This window comes from Doryrhamphus excisus, linkage group LG7, assembly GCF_037039965.1.
Source record: "Doryrhamphus excisus strain RoL-2023G ecotype Guam linkage group LG7, RoL_Dexc_Guam_v1.1, whole genome shotgun sequence".
Taxonomy (NCBI): Eukaryota; Metazoa; Chordata; class Actinopteri; order Syngnathiformes; family Syngnathidae; genus Doryrhamphus; species Doryrhamphus excisus.
Genome location: NC_136363.1, coordinates 8,294,992 through 8,316,813, shown reverse-complemented (window position 1 = coordinate 8,316,813; position 21,822 = coordinate 8,294,992). Strand labels below are relative to the sequence as shown.

Genomic DNA, 21,822 nt, shown 5'->3' with positions numbered 1-21,822 from the left:
TTTTGAAGTGCAATGAGCCATTCCATGGTTCCACACCAACGCAAACTCCAACCGCAATAAGGAATTCTGTTAAATGAATACCTTTGTGACATACAGATAGTCAAAAAGCATGAATATCGTTTGATAGTTGAAGGGACAGAGCGTCCCTGGTTTGGTGCATATAGTATACAAGCATTCAGACTAAAAATGTCACAAAATACGATGCCAGTCTATGTGACAATAATGGGATTAAAGCCACTGTGGACCGCCAGCTGACAAGTGGTATTTAGTATTTTCCAACCTCCATGATGGAATGAGCTATTGTCTCACATCAGCCAGGTGGACAATGGCGGTAAGAAGAGTGAGAGCATAGCTAGTGTGGCTGGACCAAACCACGGGAGTCGATAAGAATGAAAAAGCATATTTTTGCAACCTGAATACCCCCTTCTTTATCATGCATCTCAACCATCTGTATGAATAAAGCTCGCTCAAGGTGTTGCTCCATTATTCCACCCTGTTTCTTTCTGAATAAATCATACTCAGACAAAATGATGGTTGGAGGAGGTAAAGTAGCCTCATCGTTGAGCCTGTGTGAAAGGGAGAGCACGACATGGCCGGCAGGGTCTTATTGTGGAATATTTTAAAAGGAGCGTGAGATGAAAGAAAGAAAGCGTGGAAGAAAATGCGTTGCAGAAAGCCTCAGTGTACCTCATTGAAATAGATAGTATATTTGATATATGTCCACGCACTCTTCAGGTATACAGTATACAGGAGCATCTCCATAAATTATGAATTGTACAAAACCTTTGCCATTTTAAGGAAAACTCAACACTGATGCCACTTCCTGTCTGCCACTCACTCTCCTACCCTAAGGAACACATTTATAGCAACACACACAAGTACACACAAATGGCTTATTTACTTTTATTATCTCTGCTATATTGGGTAATATTTGTGTAAAGCTGACTATCGGGGTGTTATTTCATGTCCATTCACACTCACATTCATACCTATTCTATGGACACTTTGGAGTCGCCATGCACGGGAGGAAACCCGAGTACCCAGAGAAAACTCATGCATGCACAGGGACAACATGCAATCTCCACACAGAGATGTGCTATTAAATTATGCAGAGGTAAGAATAGGTAAATTATACTTCACAACCGGGGGAGCCCTAGAGCAAAGCATTCCTTCATAAAAACCTGTTGCCAAACTCGTTGTGAGTACACAGAGCAGAGCAATCAGTGCACAGTCCAGCCTTTGCAGTTTTTCAGGGCAACTTGGATGAACCCAGCTCACCATATGTACTGTAAATAAGTACTTCTCTTCCTTTATAGCTTTCTCTTCCTGTCTCATTGGCACAGCACTCCTCTCTCAGCGGAGGTGTGCGCACATCCAGCTGGTGTGTGTCATGCTCTGCTGCTTGGTACTCCTCATTAATGGCCACAGTGGCCAGGAGACCAGCTGGACACACACACACATACACACACACCATATTCTTTCCCCTCATTACCATATTGCTTGTCTCTCAGAAAGAACGGGGGGACAGGTGGAAAAGGAGGGGTTGGGGTGCTGTTGTTTCACCCCAGAGCACCATCCAAGCACCTTGGAGTAGCTTTCACGCTGATGACCAATGGCAGGTTTCCATTTCCAGCAAACCAGAAAATGCCACAGGGGTAAAGGTTTAAGCTTCAACTCACAATTGCAGGGTTTTTGCCTTAAGTGGCACTTCAGCAATACATAGTCAATGGGGCTGTAAACACATGCATTGTTACAACTAAAGCGGGAAACTATTTATTTTGGAATCTTCCCATTTGGGTAAAACACATGTCAGTCGAAAGAGAATCATCAATTTGCAACATCGAGAAAAAACACAGAAAGACGTTTTAGTGGAACACAATAGCGACTGATACATGAACCCACACAAAAGTTGTTAGTATTGCTTTACAGTAGACTTCACTGTGTGTAAGAAAATACAGTATTGTAGTTCCTTGGTTTATTATGTCCCAATTGCATCATATACAGTGAAGAAAATAAGTATTTGAACACCCTGCTATTTTGCTATTTCTCCCACTTAGAAATCATGGAGGGGTCTGAAATTTTCATCGTAGGTGCATGTCCACTGTGAGAGAGATAAACTAAAAAGAAAAATCCAGAAATCACAATGCATGATTTTTTAACAATTTATTTGTGTGATACAGCTGCAAATAAGTATTTGAACACCTGTGTATCATCTAGAATTCTGACCCTGAAAGACCTGTTAGTCTGCCCATTAGAAGTCCACCTGCACTCCATGTATCATCCTGAATCAGATGCACCTGTTTGAGGTCGTTAGCTGCATAAAGACACCTGTCCACCCCATACAATCAGTAAGACTTTAACTTGTAACATGGCGAAGACCAAAGAGCTGTCCAAAGACACCAGAGACAAAATTGTACACCTCCACAAGGCTGGAAAGGGCTACGGAGCAATTACCAAGCAGCTTGGTGAAAAAAGGTCCACTGTTGGAGCTATCATTAGAAAATGGAAGAAGCTAAACATGACGGTCAATCTCAATCGGAGTGGAGCCCCATGCAAGATATCACCTCGTGGGGTCTCAATGATTCTAAGAAAGGTGAGGAATCAGCCCAGAACTACACGACAGGACTTGGTCAATGACCTGAAAAGAGCTGGGACCACCGTTTCCAAGGTTACTGTAGGTAATACACTAAGACGTCATGATGTGAAATCATGCATGGCACGAAAGGTTCCCCTGCTTAAACCAGCACATGTCAAGGCCCGTCTTAAGTTTGCATATGACCATTTGGATGATACAGAGGAGTCATGGGAGAAAGTTTTATGGTCAGATGAGACCAAAATAGAACTTTTTGGTCATAATTCCAATAAGCGTGTTTGGAGGAAGAAGAATGAAGAGTACAATCCGAAGAACACCATCCCTACTGTGAAGCATGGGGGTGGTAGCATCATGCTTTGGGGGTGTTTTTCTGCACATGGGACAGGACGAGTGCACTGCATTAAAGAGAGGATGACTGGGGCCGTGTATTGTGAGATTTTGGGGAACAACCTCCTTCCCTCTGTCAGAGCATTGAAGATGGGTCGTGGCTGGGTCTTCCAACACGACAACGACCCGAAGCACACAGCCAGGAAAACCAAGGAGTGGCTCCGTAAGAAGCATATCAAGGTTCTAGCATGGCCCAGCCAGTCTCCAGACCTGAACCCAATCGAAAATCTTTGGAGGGAGCTCAAACTCCGTGTTTCTCAGCGACAGCCCAGAAACCTGACTGATCTAGAGAAGATCTGTGTGGAGGAGTGGGCCAAGATCCCTCCTGCAGTGTGTGCAAACCTGGTGAAAAACTACAGGAAACGTTTGACCTCTGTAATAGCAAACAAAGGCTACTGTACCAAATATTAACATTCATTTTCTCAGGTGTTCAAATACTTATTTTCAGCTGTATCACACAAATAAATTGTTAAAAAATCATGCATTGTGATTTCTGGATTTTTCTTTTTAGTTTATCTCTCTCACAGTGGACATGCACCTACGATGAAAATTTCAGACCCCTCCATGATTTCTAAGTGGGAGAAATAGCAAAATAGCAGGGTGTTCAAATACTTATTTTCTTCACTGTATCCTACTGCAGTGACTGTGAAAACCAACAGTTTTCGGGCAACCTTTCTTTCTCTCAGCTGGCTGGGTTTCTTTCAGGGGCTATAGTAAGTGTTCTGCAATTGGGAGAAGGAAGTGCTGTAATGGCACCATTTAGCTAATGCTGTCTAAGGCAGCAGTTTCAGGGCCATTGAGATTTCATGCAGCAACAGCTGTGTCAGTGAGCAATCTCTCCTTTAATCTGTGGCTACAGTGTGGAAAGTATACAGCACATCATTGCTGCTACTTTAACACTACTGTGTTCCTCAAAAGAGATAACTGGATAATGACACCTGCTAGACTCAATAAGCACAAACCGTTTAATTATTTAAATGAATAACATTTTTTCACAACCTATATTAACTCATTCTATAACAAAGATTAATTTGTAAGTTTTCATAAATCCGAACACCCCATCCCAAAAACATATTCATACCTCTTTGGGAGGCAAAAAGAGGTGATGATGCAACCCTCCACTCATGCATTTCATTTCAGAACAATTTTAAGCCACAACAAGGGGGCAGAGGGAGGTGAAGATAATTCCATCTCCAAAAGGGGGCGCTGCCAAAGAAATTTGGGAACCACTTTTCTTTAAATAATGAAAAATAAGTGTAATTAAAAAATGCATGTATTATTATTATTGTCATTTTAACTACTACACTGTAAAAAATGTTCCTCTTTCTTTCCTCTCCATGCCCATTGAAATATGTCCCCCATTCTTTTCATTAACTCCCCTTCATTCTTGTCCCCTGGTATTATTTTGTCCCACTACATTATTTCAGGGATCGTCTCCTCTCTCCATATTGCTCCCCCTCCCCTCCTTCTTCGTCTTCTCCCTGCTCTCTCTTGTCCCCTCTCCCTGGCTATGTATAAGGTGATGTATGGTCCCTGTCAGCGCTGGAATCAATGAGACGCCGGTTGTTTTAATTTAGCCCGGGAGCCCAGCGGATCCAGATCCTGAGCATCATGGAAGAGCGATGGCAGTGGCCTTTTCTCTCTCTTTTGGCTCCCTTTCCTCTGTCCTCCCTCAACGCATTGATCAATGCTCAGCTACCCGCTGGACAAGGCTCTGTGTGTCCCCCCCGCTCACCACTGAGGATTTACAGAGCAGAGTGAGCTCACCTGTTGTCGGTGAACACGCTGTGGATTCACACGGGTGGCGGCTGATGAGCTGCCCCGACGGGCTGCAGTGTCAGCAGCTTGTGCCTGAAGACAACAAAGTCAGACGGGCATTTAAATAATAAGGTGTGGGGGTGTCAGAGGGTACTGCAACACATCTCTTGAATGCTACTGAAGACGGTTGAGGGCATTTTGCCCAATAAAAAAAGTCTGAAAAAAATGTATTATCTTATATCAACATGTTACTGATGTAATGGTGCCCCAAAATATATTTAAATATGTATTAAATTATACATTGTCACAAAAGCTTACTTGAAAAATGAGTGAAAAATATTAAACGCAACATGTACATTCCATAATGTGGTGTACATAGTGATGCTATAGCACCATACCTTTACGTATCTTTGTGCTCAGCTCATACAGGACTATGTAGGCTATAAAGACTTTTGTGAAAATTCCCACATTTTCCATAATTCAAGATCTTCTGTGACATTTTCCCATTGAAAATGAGGGAACAATTTCTATTTCAAATGAATTTTACATTACATGCAGGCAATAGAGTGGTTGTTTCCCAAACTTATGGTTGTTGGTTCGATCCACAGTCGAATAGCTGTCAACACACTTCTGGGATATTCCAACATTCTCGCTACATTTCATTCCAGCTTCAGCATTGAGACATGATTTATACTGAAATTTCAGTTATCAGTGTATGTATTACTTATTTAGTAGTGCACAGCCAGAAATTCCACAGGTTCTCTTGGTGTGCACAGCAAGGTACGCCTCCTTGCACGTTCTCCCTCTTGAAAAATAAAAGAAAGAAAGTCATTATATATTACAAGACATACTTGCAGAACTGGGATGATCTCAGGTGTGAAAATCACACGATACTATGTAGTTCCAATTGTTCCAGACTGCCTGTAGGCATGGAAAATTTTGACAGATGTATAAACAATTGATCATAGCCCGGAAGGTAAGAGGTTAGATGGGCTTCTTTTCAGCCCTCATCAGCCACATTTTTCTTGACAGCACCTCCTCTCCTTCTGTCTCATATCATTTTCTGCCCTTTCGTCTTCTCCTCTTCATCACCTCCTATCATTAACATCATCCATCTCTCCGCATGATCCCCGATAGTCGCAGTGAGTGAAAGTTGCAATGCGAAGCTTGCACTGTGAACTCAAGTAATTAACAAGGCCGCTTTGAAACAAGAGACTGAACGGGAACGACTGTTGAGAAAAATGAGGAACGTGTTCTGAAACATGGGTGAGCAATCAGAGAAATGGGTTCCACCATGATGATTCTATTGATGACAAATGTGTACAGTTAATTTCTTAATGTATGCATGATGTGAAGGTTAGAGGAGGTTCTTTCAGGATCGGAGGAGTCCAAGCTACGTCAAAGGTCTCAAGTCAATCAAATACAAGGTAGGAAGTAACAACCAAATAGAAATTGACTGCATGGATATTGGTCTTGAACCAGGATTCACAGAATACAAGGCAATCCAATCCTCAATACCTTGAACCCTTTGAGCTAGATGGGGTGGTAGAAGGGAAAACCAAAAAGGTTTATACAGTATATGCACACTGCCTTGACTCAGCATGTCAGACTCAGGACACATTAGGGATTTGCAACAAGGTTACCTGCTTGAGGGTATTCCTGTGTAACTGATGATGTACTCGATTTGTTGCCTGTCAAAACAGCTGCTTGATCCATGCTGAGAATATAGCTGGAAGGAGTACCTTTATAACCCAGCGGGCATTGCTTATTTCATGCAAACATAAACAGTACACAAGCATCCATCAATTCCCTATACAACTTGTCCTCATCAGGGTCACGGGTAAGCTGGAATTTATCCCAGCTGACTTTGGGTGAAAGGCGGGATACACCCTTAACTGGTTACCAGTTAATCACAGGACGTACTTTTACATGTGATGATGTAAAAGTTGCAAACTACGTGAGACTAAATGAATGATTTCAACAAATATCAAATTTTCATGTCCATCCTTAGTATACAGATAATACATTAATGCAGGGTCATACGAGAGGAAGTGGAAAGAAAGTTGAGGGTAATAGCCAGTGTGACATTTCAAGTGACGTCCCTACATCATTGTGTAGATGGCATATTAGTGGGCCTGCAGACACATCTATCAATGGCAGGACATGTCCTCACACAGTCAGCATTGGCAGAATTATCACCTGGGTCCTTCTATTTCTTTTTTTTTTTTACATTAACGATACTGCACTGGTGTGGAGCTTTATTTTTAGTTTAAAAAAAATACATTATAAGAGCACCCTAAGAGTCGTTTATGGAAAATACATTCCTATAAAGTGGGTGCGAGATAATGTCAAATCTGCACTCTCCTTCTCTTTTTGTCTAACACACACACACACAACACATTTATCGCCCTTTGGATAGTATGAAATGTCATGAAACACCACATGCTGTCAGTCACTGACTCAAAATTGAAGTATACAGTATGAAACACAAAGCCTCTTCTGGCAAAAAAAAACAACAAACACAACCGCCACAGGACACAACATTGAGAGTGAAGCAAGCCCCCCACTGACAAATGTCATTACTGAGTGGAGCTGCAGGTCTTGAGTAATTCTTCAAGTGTGTATCGCCCTTAGAGCACCACCCATAGCAACATCGTGATGTCCTGGTGACTTGTTTCAAGGCAGTTTCATTTGCTTTGAGACAATGTTTACTTATTCCATTGGAAATGTATTGGAAATCATAATAATACATTTTATTTATAGAGGGCTTTTCAAAAACTCAAAGACGCTTTACACGGTGTACAACGCGTCTTGGCATGTTTGCTATATGCCAGAGCCTCATTAAAGGGGGCTTATTATGCTAATTCTTCGACCCCTTGTATTGAATTGTGGACTCCTATAAAGCGTAGAGCAGCTACACACAATAACCCACACAGAAAACTTTCTAGATCTTCCAGAATCTGCACGTACTCCAGCTCTATTTCCTTGGATATATGATCGTTAACATAACCCCAATGAAAGAAGTGCAAGAGAATATCTTCCAATCTACTGATCTGGAAAAGTGCAGTATTGTAAATAGACTTTGTAGACACCCTGTACTTTTGAGTAATCTGTGTATACCTTGTTTTGCAGTACCACAGTCCATTGCCTGCTTATTGTCTAAAGAGCTGATATCACCGTTATTTTGAATACCGACTGCTCTAAGTTATATCCAAGTTTAATTTCTGTAGTATTGTCCCTTGAGAAGATATCATAAAATGGTTGCTGAAATGTGAAGGTACTCTAACTTTTGTGAGTTCCCGTGGCAGAGAAAAGCAGGAAGTGATAGTGATATTTTTCTGTCCTCTGCAGAGCTTTTTAAATCCCAAACTGGCCGACTCCCTTCTGACTTTCTGCCTCGTTTGATCTTTGCTGCAACCTCACAGCTTTTTTATACGCTGCAGGCCCATTGAAGGAAGACTTCAGTTTTCAATTAGAGTAAAGTGGGAAGCTGTCTTGCCCCCAATGTGTTGCACACCTGGATGGATGAAGTGTACTTCTCCTCAAGCTGTACATTTTTAAGGTGCAACATTGCTTCAGGGTGTTGATGAAGGACACGGGCACTTGCATGCACAGCAGGTTGGGAACCTAAATCCCAGATAAATTCATAACTTGTCCACAGATAGCCTTGCTGGGTCTAATCCCTATTGCCAGGAGCATTGGCGCTGAGGAAAAGTCTGCCCAGCTCGGGATGTATCAGTGCATTAAAACCAACAGTGGCCCTGTGCTTTTTTATCTCCCCAACCCTCTATTGTGGGAGTACTGATTAAAAGGTGCTTGGTGTTATAGTGACTTTCCACTGTCTATGCCTGCTCATTGTGGATTCTTGTCACATTTGTTCGCATTCGGTTATTTTCTCTGATTTTGACTCTCATGCTTGTCCCCTGCTGTTATGGTGGGCTTCCTACAGAGTATCCAATCATAGCATCAAAACAGTCCCGCTTAGCTGAAGCCCACACGCAGATATTCTTGTAACTTATAAGATAAAGCCGTGTGCTATTTACTTAATTTGTCAGTTGCACATCCATGCATCCCTTTTTTGAATGCACCTGTTTTAGGAAAATATTGTTATTGTCAATTAATCCATTAGATTTTACTAATATTAGTATATATTAATGCCACACCAACTTGCTATGATTATGTGCTAGTGGTGTCAAAACAAGTCTTCAATATGCTTATTATTTACTTACCAATTACTTATCACCTGATTCAAATTGTCTAGGCATGTGAGTCTGTCGCTCACAGCAGCAGAGGACGACCCCCCCCCCTCGCATATGTAACATTTTTGCATGAATAGTCAGACATTCCTCAGGAAGCCACCTTTTCAGGTTGTATTGATTAATCTCCTTGTGTGTATGTTTTATTAAATTGCTTCTCATTGTTAAATAACTCTTCTCATATCTACGTATTTCGGACGTAGCAGCAGATTTTCCCATGACAATCTGCATTAGCACTGAATCATATGAATGCTATCAATATCGTCTTGCTGCAAGTGTTCCTTCCCTTCATCCATGACTTCATCTTGGCCTTGTGACCATCTAAACTTGCCTGGCCAGAGATACTTCCCCTCGTTCCTCTTCTGCATGGCTGCTCCACACATTACCCCAGGGCTCTCTTCAATGCAATAGGCTGGGCAGGAGTCCACATGACATGTCCATTTGCAAGAAGTGCCCTTCCCCATGATGCAAAAAAAAAAAAAAAAAAGTTCAAATGAGTCAGGCATAATAAAAATGTTTTCATAAAAAGACAAGAATATAAAATATTATTGATGAAAAATAAGCAAAGGAGTGCCCCTTCCCATGCAAGGTTGGGGTTCTGACTGTTCGAGCTTCTTTAGATGCATTCTGAGGTTTTGAGCCTCATAACATTTAAAAGCATTTGTAGCTCTGTGACCTAGGGGGCACCTTATATATGAATAGAACACCATAGACAGGTAAGCAAAAGACTGCAAGTTGCTTGGAACATTGTACACTGAACCACACGGAGTGTTGTTTTTTGAGAGTCAAGTAGTCTTTGCAATGCTTCTGTTGCACCTTCAAGACACTTTTTTGCATTTCTCCAGGTCACTAGCGTGTGTGAGTGACAGGAAGTAAAGCAATTCATGCTGCTTCTCCGGGGTCATGGGTCATGCTGGCAGCAGATTGAGTAGTGACCCAAGGGGGTGAAATCCACAGTAAATCCATAGCCTTTGACTTGGAGATGCTGCATTGGTCCTCTCCTGTTTTCAGCTTTACAATTGGTGACAACTGCCCCAGCACCGGTTGTACGTTTCACGAGGCTACACAAAACCACATCATCTGCAAAGACAAATGATGCAATCCAAGTGGGGGGTCCTGCTATGGTCCCCTACAGCGAAGAATATGACAAAAAGAATCTGTGACAAGAGGTCACTGCTGGAGTCCAACACCCACTGGGAAAACATTGGTTCTTTTGCCAAGAATATGAACATAACTCACGCAAGGATGAAGAATTCTATTGAGTCAGTGATATAGAATGGGATTGGGAGTTCGGTGAACTTGCGTATTGGACTTGTTGGCTCGCTATGTTGTGCACTAACTCAACAATAACAAAAGAAATTCAATATGCATAGATTGTATTTCACAAATGTAATAGATGGAAACATTAAATAACATTTATGAATTGCATTTGAAGCCTATGACTTCAGACCTGACTTGGACATCGTTACTTGAGACTTGCAAAACAGTGACTTGCTTCCACTCTGGCTAGATGTTATTCCTTAACATTAACATTGCAGTGGTGCCTGTGGTCTCCTTTGAGAGAGATGTCAATGATCTTGTGGGAATAGCTCTAACCTGCAGCCACCACAACGTGGGAGCGCTGAACAACACCCATTATTCCTTTTTGGATCCAGACATCCAGTAAACATATTTTTTATGAGGCACTTCTTTTTATAAACTCACCTTCTTGTTTTTTTTTGGGGGGGGGTGAGCTCCTATTTCTTCATGGTGCCTCTTTCCCTGCAATAAAAGACATGCTTTCATGATTAAATTGAGTGAGCAAAAGCTGACAACCCCTTCAGTAAAGCATCTGCAGCTTAGCAAGTGAGAGAGGGGGCAAAAAAATACTTGTATCTGTCAGGTTATTTCTGGCAGCTAATTAAAAAGGCCATTTAAATGCATATCGGCTCATTGCCTTACAAGGTGCCGTGCATGTAAAATGCTGACATTTAGACACATACATACAGTACATCTTCTTTTATAGATTCATTATTAGGGACATCTGCTCTAAAACAGAGGTTTTCAAAACGTGGCAGACTGAGCCTCCCCAGAGAGAATATATTATGGCTGGGTCTTTCCTTACTCCCAGATACTTTTCTTTGTTTTTCTTGAACTGCTGCAGTTCCCCTTTGAAATATTCTGTTCCAAAATATACATTACAGGAAAACGTGACTGATACTGATGAATGTGCCTCACAATGTAAAATCGTTATTCTGCTAGGCTTTGTGAAATACACTTAAAATAATTATTAAATGAATTAAAAAAATCACTTAACCCAGAACATACATTATATAACTCAACCCCAGCTGTTCCTTTCTGCACACGCAAGCGAAGTTGTGCTTCATAGGTCGATTGACATTGAGGAGATGAGCTATTCAAGCAGCAAAATAAAATGGCGGACTTTGCTTCCAGTGAAGCTACTGGTTATGGAATTTTTTGATTATAATAGAAATACCGTATTTTTAGTAATGCAAAACAAAGCTATCCTTTATGTTGCAAAGTTTTTCCACATTTCTATACATTCAGTTTGCGGAGTTCATATACAGTACTGGGTTTGGTCACAGCAAAACAAATGAACATCACCGCAGCAATGCGGTGCAACACGTTGCAATCGAAAACTATTTTCTGACTTGATGTGTTTCATGGGTAAGGATGCTTGAAAGGAAGACAGGAAAAGGAGATGAAGCAATCTATTCCTGTCTTGCTATAGGCTGTCTTCACTTGGCACTGAGAGGTTCTTTGAGTGGGATGAAATAATATTTCCATTCCCTCAGCAGTGAAATGGGGTCCCTGAACACATCCTCCTTTTATCCCCCGACCACACTTCAAAGCTTTCAGCAACATAGGTGAGAAGAGAAGGATGACAAGGTGATAAAGCAAGATTGATATCTACCATTTTCTTTCCTAAGCTCTTTGTGAGAGTATCTAATTAGCTTTGTTCTAAGGATAGGAAAAAGTGTGATCACTTATGTACAAAGAGAAGTAGTTATGAATCATAAAATGGAATATACAACAAGCTCTCCCTAAATGAGTCTGAGCTTTTCTTCTTGTGACACACACCAAAGAGCGCAGTCATTGAACAACAGTCAACAAATTTAGAGATACAGCAATGTCTTGCCACTTTGCAGGTGAGTGAAGCTAGTGCCAGCAAGTGTACAGATTAATAATTATCAGGTTCTTGATATTATTTCAATTTGAATGGCTTAAATAAATAATGTCTTGTAAGGGTGGCATGGCAGAGAATAATTGAGAACCACTGTTTGTAGTCGTCGACTCTTTTTTTTTTTTTGTTTTGTTTTACTACAAGACGACATGTGGGTGGCGTCCTCACCTTTTTGTCAGTGTCACGATTATCTCTGACACCTTTCTCACAAACATCCTGAAGGTTTAAACCACCCACACGTGCCCTCATGTCTGGTAAGACATTAGAAGGCTAAACAGCCCTAACCGATCAAGCAGGTCCAAGGCAGTGCTGGCTGGTTGGATGTGTGAGCAAAACTGTAGTGGATTAGATTAGATTTAAGCCTACCACTAAATTATGCTAGTGTTTCAAGAAGACCCTTGGCAGTTTGGAGAGGCAATTCATCCTGACGGAAAGTAGGTTGCCATGATGTGTGAAGAGAGCTTTGTTGAGAGAGCTTGGTGGAGCCAAAAGAAGCATCAATGGGGCTTTTACCTCATTTTGGGCCATCATGGTGTCAACAATCGATTGTGTTTCATCCTGTTTGTATGATGGATTGCTTCAGTGGATTAGTTGGGCCAGAGATATCAACTGTATTGCCATTGTGGGACTGGATCCCCTAAGGATGTTTCTGGCTTGGCCATCACAACCAAATAACGTTTGAAGCTGGAATTTTAGCAGACAAGCATTTGACAAAATAGAATATATTGTTTTACAACCGGAAGATTCAAGGGTGTCCAAACTTTTCCCACTGAGTGTCACATACTGAAAAATGAAAGGATGCTTTTATATTCTGTAAATATATGCTAAGTCATTCTCTCTCTCTATATATATATATTACAAAAACAACCTGCATCTCAGCTTTGTGACATGGGTGAAAAATTCTATCATTAGCGTGAACTCTGTTTTTTTTCCCATTTTTGTTGATGTTTTTTTTATTAAGTCACTACTGCTGTCCATCCCTTGTACAGTTTATTCCAGTGTAAAAGTGAAACACGCCCTTTTCCTCAGAGGTTTTGTCATATACTCCCAAGTGATCTCACAGTGTCTCTTTTCCCCCTTTAAAGGCATAGTTCATATTTTTTGACATGAAGTATGACAACCCCATCAGGAGTGTAGTGCATCAACTGTGACTTTTCACCCACTTAGTCCCTCTGGTCAGTTTTTAGTGTTGAAGGAAGTAGTTTAGTAGTAGTGTGTTTACATGTGCGGATGACGATTGCTGCGACACGAGAGACCTTAAGTGAGAGCACTGTGAAACACAGTGTGCAGTGATACCAAGGGAGAGAAAATAACAGAGCGATTGTGAGGTGACTTTTTCTGTCAAATGGTTTGGTGATGCACGTGTATAACACAATTTCTTTTGAGAAGAAAAGAAAACCCCACCAACTAGCTCGAACAACTCTGTTCAATATTTAAATATTTCAATATATGGGGATGTCATACAACTTAATGGACTGGTGTATCTTAAAAAGGTAGCCATGAGTGATTTCTTTAAAAGAAAAAAAACATGATATATAATTTTTTCACCCTGAAAAACTTTTTACAAAATAAAAAAAATCCTGCTTCCTTTGATTGTAGATTGTATGTAGCTTTCAATGGAAAAAGTTTGGGCACCCCTGTCTTGGGTAATTTTAAGACCAGTTTAAAAATTTAATTTAATTTTTTTGGAGTAAGCAATTTATCGAGTGTTCATCCGTTGATCAAAAGTTCATGTTCAGACCACAACTAAAAAAAACAAAACCTGTACACCCCCAAAATAGCAATAAAATGTTCCAAAAAAGATTCAGTAATGAGCAGCTGCGCTCTTTTTTTCAATTACCTCAAAAAATGGTTTGGGCGTACTTGATGCCAGTGTTTCCAAGAGTGGGAATAGACCTCCAAGTGGTGAAGATGGCTTCACGGAGGCCAATCATCCCCACATGTCAATTGGATTCAGATCATGAGAAGACGCAGCATGGTCCAAAAGAGTGACATTGTTCCTCTAGAAGACGTCCTTTTTTCAGGCAGGCATTGTGAATTTGCAGCATTGTCTTGTTGAAAAAGCCAGATGAGGGCCTTCAGTCATGAGTCCCTGCTCACATCTCCTCCACGTAGACAGCTTCCATTTGACACATATTGACGCCCCTGCACAACTTGAAGCTCCGTCATGATCATGGTGCTGTGTCAAAAACACCTCCAGTTGGATCCCTTTGTCATGCCAGTCACTTTGGGCTTTATCCAGAACATCAAAGGTTACAATTTTTGAAGGAGATGAAGCCTTTGAAGATGTTTTTCTCCTTAAAACCCTTCTCTCGTCGATTCCGTCTTGTGGTTTTTGGATTGCACTCGGCACAAATAACCTTCATTTGGGTTGAGGATCGTCTTGTATCTTGACGGACAACCAATCGGATCCAGACCTTTTTGGGGTCTACCACTTGCCTTCTTTTTTTCTAATTCAGTAACCGTCTGGATCTTTTAAGAAGTTTAAAATGTCTTACTGAGAGAGGCCTTGCTTATGCAGTTCAACAATCCTATCGCGTTCCAAGATGAAACTCTCATTCTCATTTCAGTTTGTCAAATGAATGATACTATTGTATAATGTAAACTAATGATCCAAGATGGCTGAATAAACAAGTCAATCTAGTTATTGTCTGTGTAGACAGTGTACAAGGCACAATTTTGGGGAAAAAAAAATTCCCAATTATACAACGGGGTGCTCAAAGACAGTTTTCACAGTATACACATCTTTTGTCTATCCTCATCTGTCCACTCTTCACTTTGCCTGTCTTTGTTATTTGTCAACACATTTTCTCCTCAGGCTACTAGTGACACACCACTACCAAACTAATCACCCGCAGTTCCTGAGGGAAAAAAAACAACCAAGAGGCACTCTAATCACTGTGACTGTTCCTGCGAGATGTGAAAAGCCTCTCCTTGCTTTCACTCTGTCACCATGTATTTTGTCCTTGCGGGCTGGCCTCTCTTATTTTCTTCTCTTCTCTGACCTCTGCTGCATCCCTTGAGAAAGTTCCACTCGGTGGCCTCTCTCCAGGGCGACTGATGGCAGCACCACAGGCCGACTCATCCGCACTTAATTACACACGAGCACCCCCTCGGAGAGTGAAATACAGAGTGACTGACGCATGCACCCTCTTCAGTCTTTCGTTGCATTGCTTGCTGGCTGCATTATTAAAGACACTATTTTTTTCCATCTTACATAATTTGGGCGGATTTGGGAATTAGATCATTTTTTAATGAAAACAATAATTATTAAAAGGTACTGCATGGAAGCAGTAGGTTACCTCAAATCTCTCCCAACCCTACAACCTGTTCCTCTTGCATTCTCTGATTGCTTCCAGTTAAGCTTCAGTACTTCTGGGTAACAGAGCCCGTCACATTATGAGTAGCTGGATAGTGCAAATTATCGGCAGATGATCTTTGGACCTTGAGAGAGAGAGAGAGCAATGATATATATATATATATATAAAACTCTAAATATATATTTTAACTCTAAAAAGTACTGTGAAAATATTCCATGGAAATGAGTATTTTGTATCATATAATATATTTAAAAAAATTACACAAAAGTGTAGAAAAAAAGGTATGAGAAAATTTGCATCCATACAAAGTGATTTAATTTGCTTGCAAAAACCCCATTTCTTTGTAGGCTTTAATTTGATAGCTATTATGATTGGCTATTAAAAAGACCAAAAACACCCCGTCTTATATACTTTATCCAACCATTCCAGCCTTTCTGATGTGGACGCCCCAGTCGCAGCTTTCCCGCACTCATGCCATGCTAGACTGTAGGCAATTATCTCAACACAATTATCATGGTATTTAGACAATAACAGATCTGTATGATCTGTATGGAGTCTTTTTGACTGGACTGTTAATCTAAACTGCTGTACTGTTTAATTCCACAGTATTGTCCCTTCAGAAGATATAATGAAATATGAGGGGGTATGTCTGTGTCAGGTCATCCACAAAGTTTGAATCCAGGCAGATGAAGCATGTTAATGGCCACTGTTTCTGTGGAAAAAGACAATATTTGGGGAAAGACAATGAGTGTTCTCTGTTCAGAGAAGGCCTTTCCAGTTTGGTATAAATGGCTTTTTTCACAACACTTTCAAAGAAGCGGCCCTGCCTATCTAGAATTTGGACATTGTTGTTGTCAAAGGAATGTTCCTTCTTTTTGAGATGCTAATGAGCCGCTGGCTGTGGGCCTGAAATATGAGGTGGGTATTCACTTTGGTGAGATTCCGTATGTTATAAACAAAGGCGATTCTTGCAAGAAACCTTGCAGTTACTTTCAACTGATAAAAGACGAGGTCTCATACAGCAGATCACTTTGAAATTCTTATTTCAACATGCTTTCTACTTAAATTACCATGGCAACAAGGTGCATGGATGGTTCATTGTGGTTTTCTGATATGCCTAAAACTGATTTTTTCATGCTTTTGATATTTCACCTGCATGGTGTGTGTGGCATCAGACACAGAGTGACCGTAACCTTCATCAAAGCTGCGAGAAGGTCGAGTGAATGTCACTTTAAGCATGGCGACTTGGGGCCAAACCTCTTTTTTGTTCCTCTGAGAGGAAAGCAAAATGAAGAGTTGCCTATCTGCTGTTTGGCTTAAAAGGTTAGAGGAGCTGCACTCTCGTCTCAACCATCTGCGCTGTGCTGCACTACGACCACATTAGGGATTCTTTAAACAGATGGTTTGAGGGCTGCGTTGGAAAATGTCAGGACAAATCTCCATCCTCTTAATTACTGTTTTGAGCCTCCCCTATTCTTAATCTGCATTCACTAAAACCAATTGGGGTTTTGAGGGGGAACTTTTCAAACCTCCACCCCATCATTCTCAGCAGACACTCAGATTAATGAAAGCCAAAAGTAAGTGAGCCATGTATTGAATCCCTCCTGCACTTTGACACTTCCTCTCTATCCATGTGTGGAGGACCAACGTGCTCATGTAGCAACAGCAGGAAACAAGTCACCCCCTTGTATCGACCCAAGTATGAGTGTTGAATGTCAAGCAGGGAGTCTCACGTGTACCTTTTGCTTCACCTTCACCTTGCAGCCTGAAAACCCATGCTGCTCCCTTCCTTCGCGAGGCCATTATAGAAGTTGGGATCATATACTGTAGATACATGTGGAAGGAGAAATTACATGGCCTGAGAGTGCACATTAAGATTTCATGCCTTGTGCATTAGCTTGACACTGGGCTGAGGGAAAATAAAAATATGCAACGAAGGCTGTTTCAGGATAGAGTCCATGCTAATGTAGGAACAAGAAGATTAACACTTATCACTTAAAAGTGATGATAATTCTAGAAGCCCATGACTGAACATCGGTACAGTTTGGTTCAGTTCAGGCATTGATGCTACTTACTTTCAACACAACAGGGCTGGAAAAGTGAGTGACCCGGCAGTCCCTTTCACACAGGAGTTATATTGGCTCTGCTACTTCCCCCGAAGGTGGAATTGGGTCCAAATGTTTCCAAATCCCTGTTCTGTGACAGTTTATACAGAATGGTGAACTAGAAAAAAAGGTCAATAAAACATGGCTTCAACGGTTCATCGACTTTTATCAAGTAGTGTTTTCAAGTACTTCTTAGTCACATTCATTCATTTTTATTAACTGAAAAAACATTTGTGGTCTTACCTTTTATCTGTATATAAAGTGCATGCGCCCTGTCCTTCTCCACGAAAGGTTCTGATCCTTTGTTGTAAAAGTCCGATCACCTTCGAATGAGTCTGGATATATAATCCTCCATCTTGGGAGTCAAAGTCATTCATTCAGCAGAGCATAAAAATTTCATTAATGCATTTCTCCTCTCCAGCTGGAGCTGGTGCTGACAAAAAAAAAAGCTAGCTTTTCCTCTCTATGGAAAAACGGCAGTGACAAGCACCATTCAGCTCACACACACTTACATTCAACACTGAAAATATGACATGGGCTGTAAAAAGTCATGATGTATAAGAAATGTTTCTGCAATGTTATTTCATTGGCGACATACTGACAAATAGACACTGGCAGGCACCAAGTTCCATCTCAGTGGAATCCCTGAGGGCACTCAGATAATGGGCTGGGCTTATGCACTAAACTGAGATGAGATGCATGCGGCAGTCTCATCTTAGGTTTCTGCTCTGTGTTTGACCAGGAAATGTGAAGAATCAGAGATTTTTGTACTGGTTCATACAGGGAAACGAATTGTACCTCATATTAACAATGTCACTAACAGTCAAGTAAAATCTTACCAAGTTACAAAAGTTGTATTGTTCCTTTGGCCATGAACCATGAAGTTGTTGGGTAGTTCTAAGAAACTGAATAAGAAAATGCAAATGAGAACTTCCAGAGTGGAGGTAAAAGTACTAAAGATAATAATGGGATCATACGTTTTCCTTTACATACTCCGTTAGGCTGATGCACATCCAGATTCAGATGTGAAGAAGCTTTTATGTCCAAGAAAAAAGGGGGTGGGAACTATTATAATCCTTGCTTTTTCCTAATGGATGGATGGCATGTGAGACATGTATTATCTGAGCCAGCAAGCTCGTATTAATCTGCAGTATGTGTCCTAAATTACATTTTTTTTCTCAGGGAGTTCCACATGGGTTAATTCTCACAGGAAATGAAACTACAAAAAATAATAATGAAAAGTAGCAAATGCGTGTGAAAAATAGCTTAATTCCGCCCGAACGGTTCGACCACAGAACACAACTCGCTTGGTGGTTTGTTTCAATCATTTTTCATTAAAAGTTTCAAACCATATGGGAGGACTTTTTTTTTTAATTAAGCCATAGAAAATACACAAAATGTGGAATACAATGTTAAACACTGCAGATGTGTGAGGGGGTGTCTAGATGGGAAATTTTTGAACTGGAACCTGAATAAGAGGATGGCACATATTAGTGAGCAGCTTATTCCCCAGCCCCCATCGCCCCCCCTCCAACCCAACCAAATGATTAAAAAAAAAAGACGACACGTAATAGAAACATAAGAAAAAAAGAGAAAACACTGAGAAGTTCAATGTATCATCCATTAGAGGGGTCGAGGGAATAAAGGAAAGCAAAGTGCTTGGAGGGGGTGGCAAACAGTGTGACATTTCCGCCCCCCTCCCCTTCCTATAAAAAGACTGGTGCAGAAAGTCTCTTTTGTTTTTTTCCCCCCTCACCTCTGCAAATCATCAAACTTTTTTTTTTTTTTAATTTTTTGTAGTCCGCAATAAACATTTTCTCGGAAATACATAAGTTTCTTCATTGACTTAAAAATGGTCTCCATCAGTCACAGACGTGTCAAGTTTCTGTTCTTTCTTTTGAATAGTCTCTGTGAAAATATAGTTTAGAACAGTGTTCTCTTCATGTCTGTCCACAGCAGCAGTAAACAAAGTGAGCCTGGGGGGTTTTCCGACAGGTCATGTTGTGTGCATGTGTGTAAGCTCTTTTCAAGTGTGTGAAGTAAAGTAAATCTCTGCAGAAGTCCGGTGTCTTTATATGTGTGTGTACATGGGGGGTGTTTCATTTCACACTTCAGTCTGGAAGTCACCCTCAGATGAGTCTGGTGTGTTTGCAGAGGATGAGTCCCAGTTCTTATTGTGCAGCTCCATGCGGTCTTTCTGCTCCCCCGGCACGATGGACAGCTCAGGGGTCATGGTCTTGAAGCTGTCCCACGATGTTTGGTCGTCCGGGGTTGACTTATCCTGAAGGGGACAAAAACAAAGAGCGGCATGTAAGGTAATGTCACAAATAATAGAACGAGATGGATGTGTGTAGTATCTGGGGAGAGAATCTCACATTTTGGACCACTTTTATCTGGATTATTAAAAGCAATGACAGTGCTGAAAAAAAGGCTGACAAGGAAGAAACAAAAACATTTCATTGATCAAAATTTCATACACAACATCTGTTTAGTCACATTTATTTGGAAAGGAAAACCAAGCGGGCAACTATCCAGCCTCCCTTGAGACTTAAGACCCCCTCAAAGGCACCACTGTGTGAGATACAAATAGTGTCTGTAATTTAAATCCCAGTGTGGATGAAATTTGTAATTATAAACAATATTTTTCTTAGTAGTGACAAAAACGCATGAATAACTACAGCAGGGGCCCATTTAGGGTTTGCGGCTGTTTGAAAAATAAGAGGTAGAAAGGAATCACCACATTGAGCCAAACATAGGACAGAAGAAAAAAAGTCACAAACAGACCAGTGTTCTTCTTTCTGTTCTAGATTTTTCGCAAAACGGGTCTTTGAAAAGAAGGGTTATCTTATATCCAGGAGCTCATTTTTCGAAAGACTCCTCCGGTTCCGTTCCCACAGTGAACAGGACAGGACTTCATTCATTGCACATGCCATCCAGATCTATTCGCAACATTATCCTCCCTTGTATAAAGTGTAAATTGACTTGTACTTATTATATTTTTAACAAACTTTGTAAATATGCAAATCTTGTTTATCGTATATTCTTTTATTTTATTCCTATTGCAATGCATTTTATTTTAGAGCCTGTTCTCATTCTTCTGCAATTGAATGTACTGTAACCAAGCAATTTCCCTCGCGTCTCAATAAATCTGTCTAGGTCGTCTTACATTTGGGTCAATACAGTATTTGTCATCATTAATTGCCATATATACTCGGGTAACTGTTGCATACAAATGTGATGACTCTACCAATGATGATATATTTTCATTTTTTCATTGTAAGCTAACGCAAAAGCTAGTGGCACACCATTTAGGTAATCGCAGTACTGCTTTGGTTCAGAAAAGGGAAGTGTGTACATTGTGGCAACATACAGGACACACTGCTTTCTCTGACGTTGTTCCATATCAGAATTTCTTAAAAAACAACAATATGCATAATTGTTGTCAATAGGTGACCTTCCCACTTTTCAAACTACTTATCGTGTAAGCGCCTCCTTTGCCACCCACTTCTCCCAGTCATGAGCACTTCGTGGACAGATCACAGCATGAAAGCCCCCAGGCTGTGGGTCTGTGATCACTGCATGTGGTCTGCACATGTGCCCACTTCACACACATGTAAAATGCATGTGGCGGCATTACCAAAAGAAAGAACGTTATGCATCACGTAAGGCCCATTATTCGAATGTCATTCGTTATCATGCAGAGATAATGACTTGCAGATTTGTGCTGTGTAGACGTGGGAGATGCTTCTTACTTAAAATGAGTATTTGTGATGATGGACCATGCAACAGAATACACTTTGAGCTGGATTTGCACGTGGAAAAATCACATGTTCATCTTTAAAGAACGTATCCAAGCATCAAACCTGTTCTTACACCTTTTAGCTCAATTATTCTCAGGAACATTTGCACAATTCACTCTTAATCCCATCATGTCACCTGAGACATACAAAAAAAAAAAAAAACAACTCACAGATCTGCAGTGACACAGAACTACACCTCCTGGCAGCGTGATGATGATCGCCAGAGCTCAAGGGGGCAATATCTGCCTTATTATCATTCTCACGGCGTCACATTCCGACAGTTGGCAAAATGAATACAAAAGGCATAATCTGGGAGCCAATTTGCATGCTAACTGCTGGCGAAGGAGCATTTTGTAATGCAGGGGTGTGCGTAATGCAGCAGTTAAGCCCCAACTCTATCCCCGGGAGAGAAGGCTAAC

At 40.9% G+C, this 21,822-nt stretch overlaps 1 protein-coding gene across 27 annotated transcripts in view; it reads right to left on the bottom strand.

Annotated features, from left to right (window-relative positions):
• Positions 1–17,632: 17,632 nt before the first annotated feature.
• The window catches only part of adgrb2 (adhesion G protein-coupled receptor B2), a 162,137-nt gene continuing 157,947 nt past the window's right edge, over positions 17,633–21,822 (bottom strand). For 4 of the 27 annotated variants that reach the window (XM_078792006.1, XM_078792010.1, XM_078792015.1 and 1 more), the window contains one exon: positions 17,635–19,884. In XM_078792006.1, the coding sequence (XP_078648132.1) occupies positions 19,708–19,884 (177 nt within the window). In that variant the 3' untranslated portion in view covers positions 17,635–19,707. Of the gene's footprint in view, positions 19,885–21,822 lie in introns of all 27 variants that reach the window. The other 23 variants (XM_078792020.1, XM_078792019.1, XM_078792026.1 and 20 more) reach the window with 14 other exon arrangements.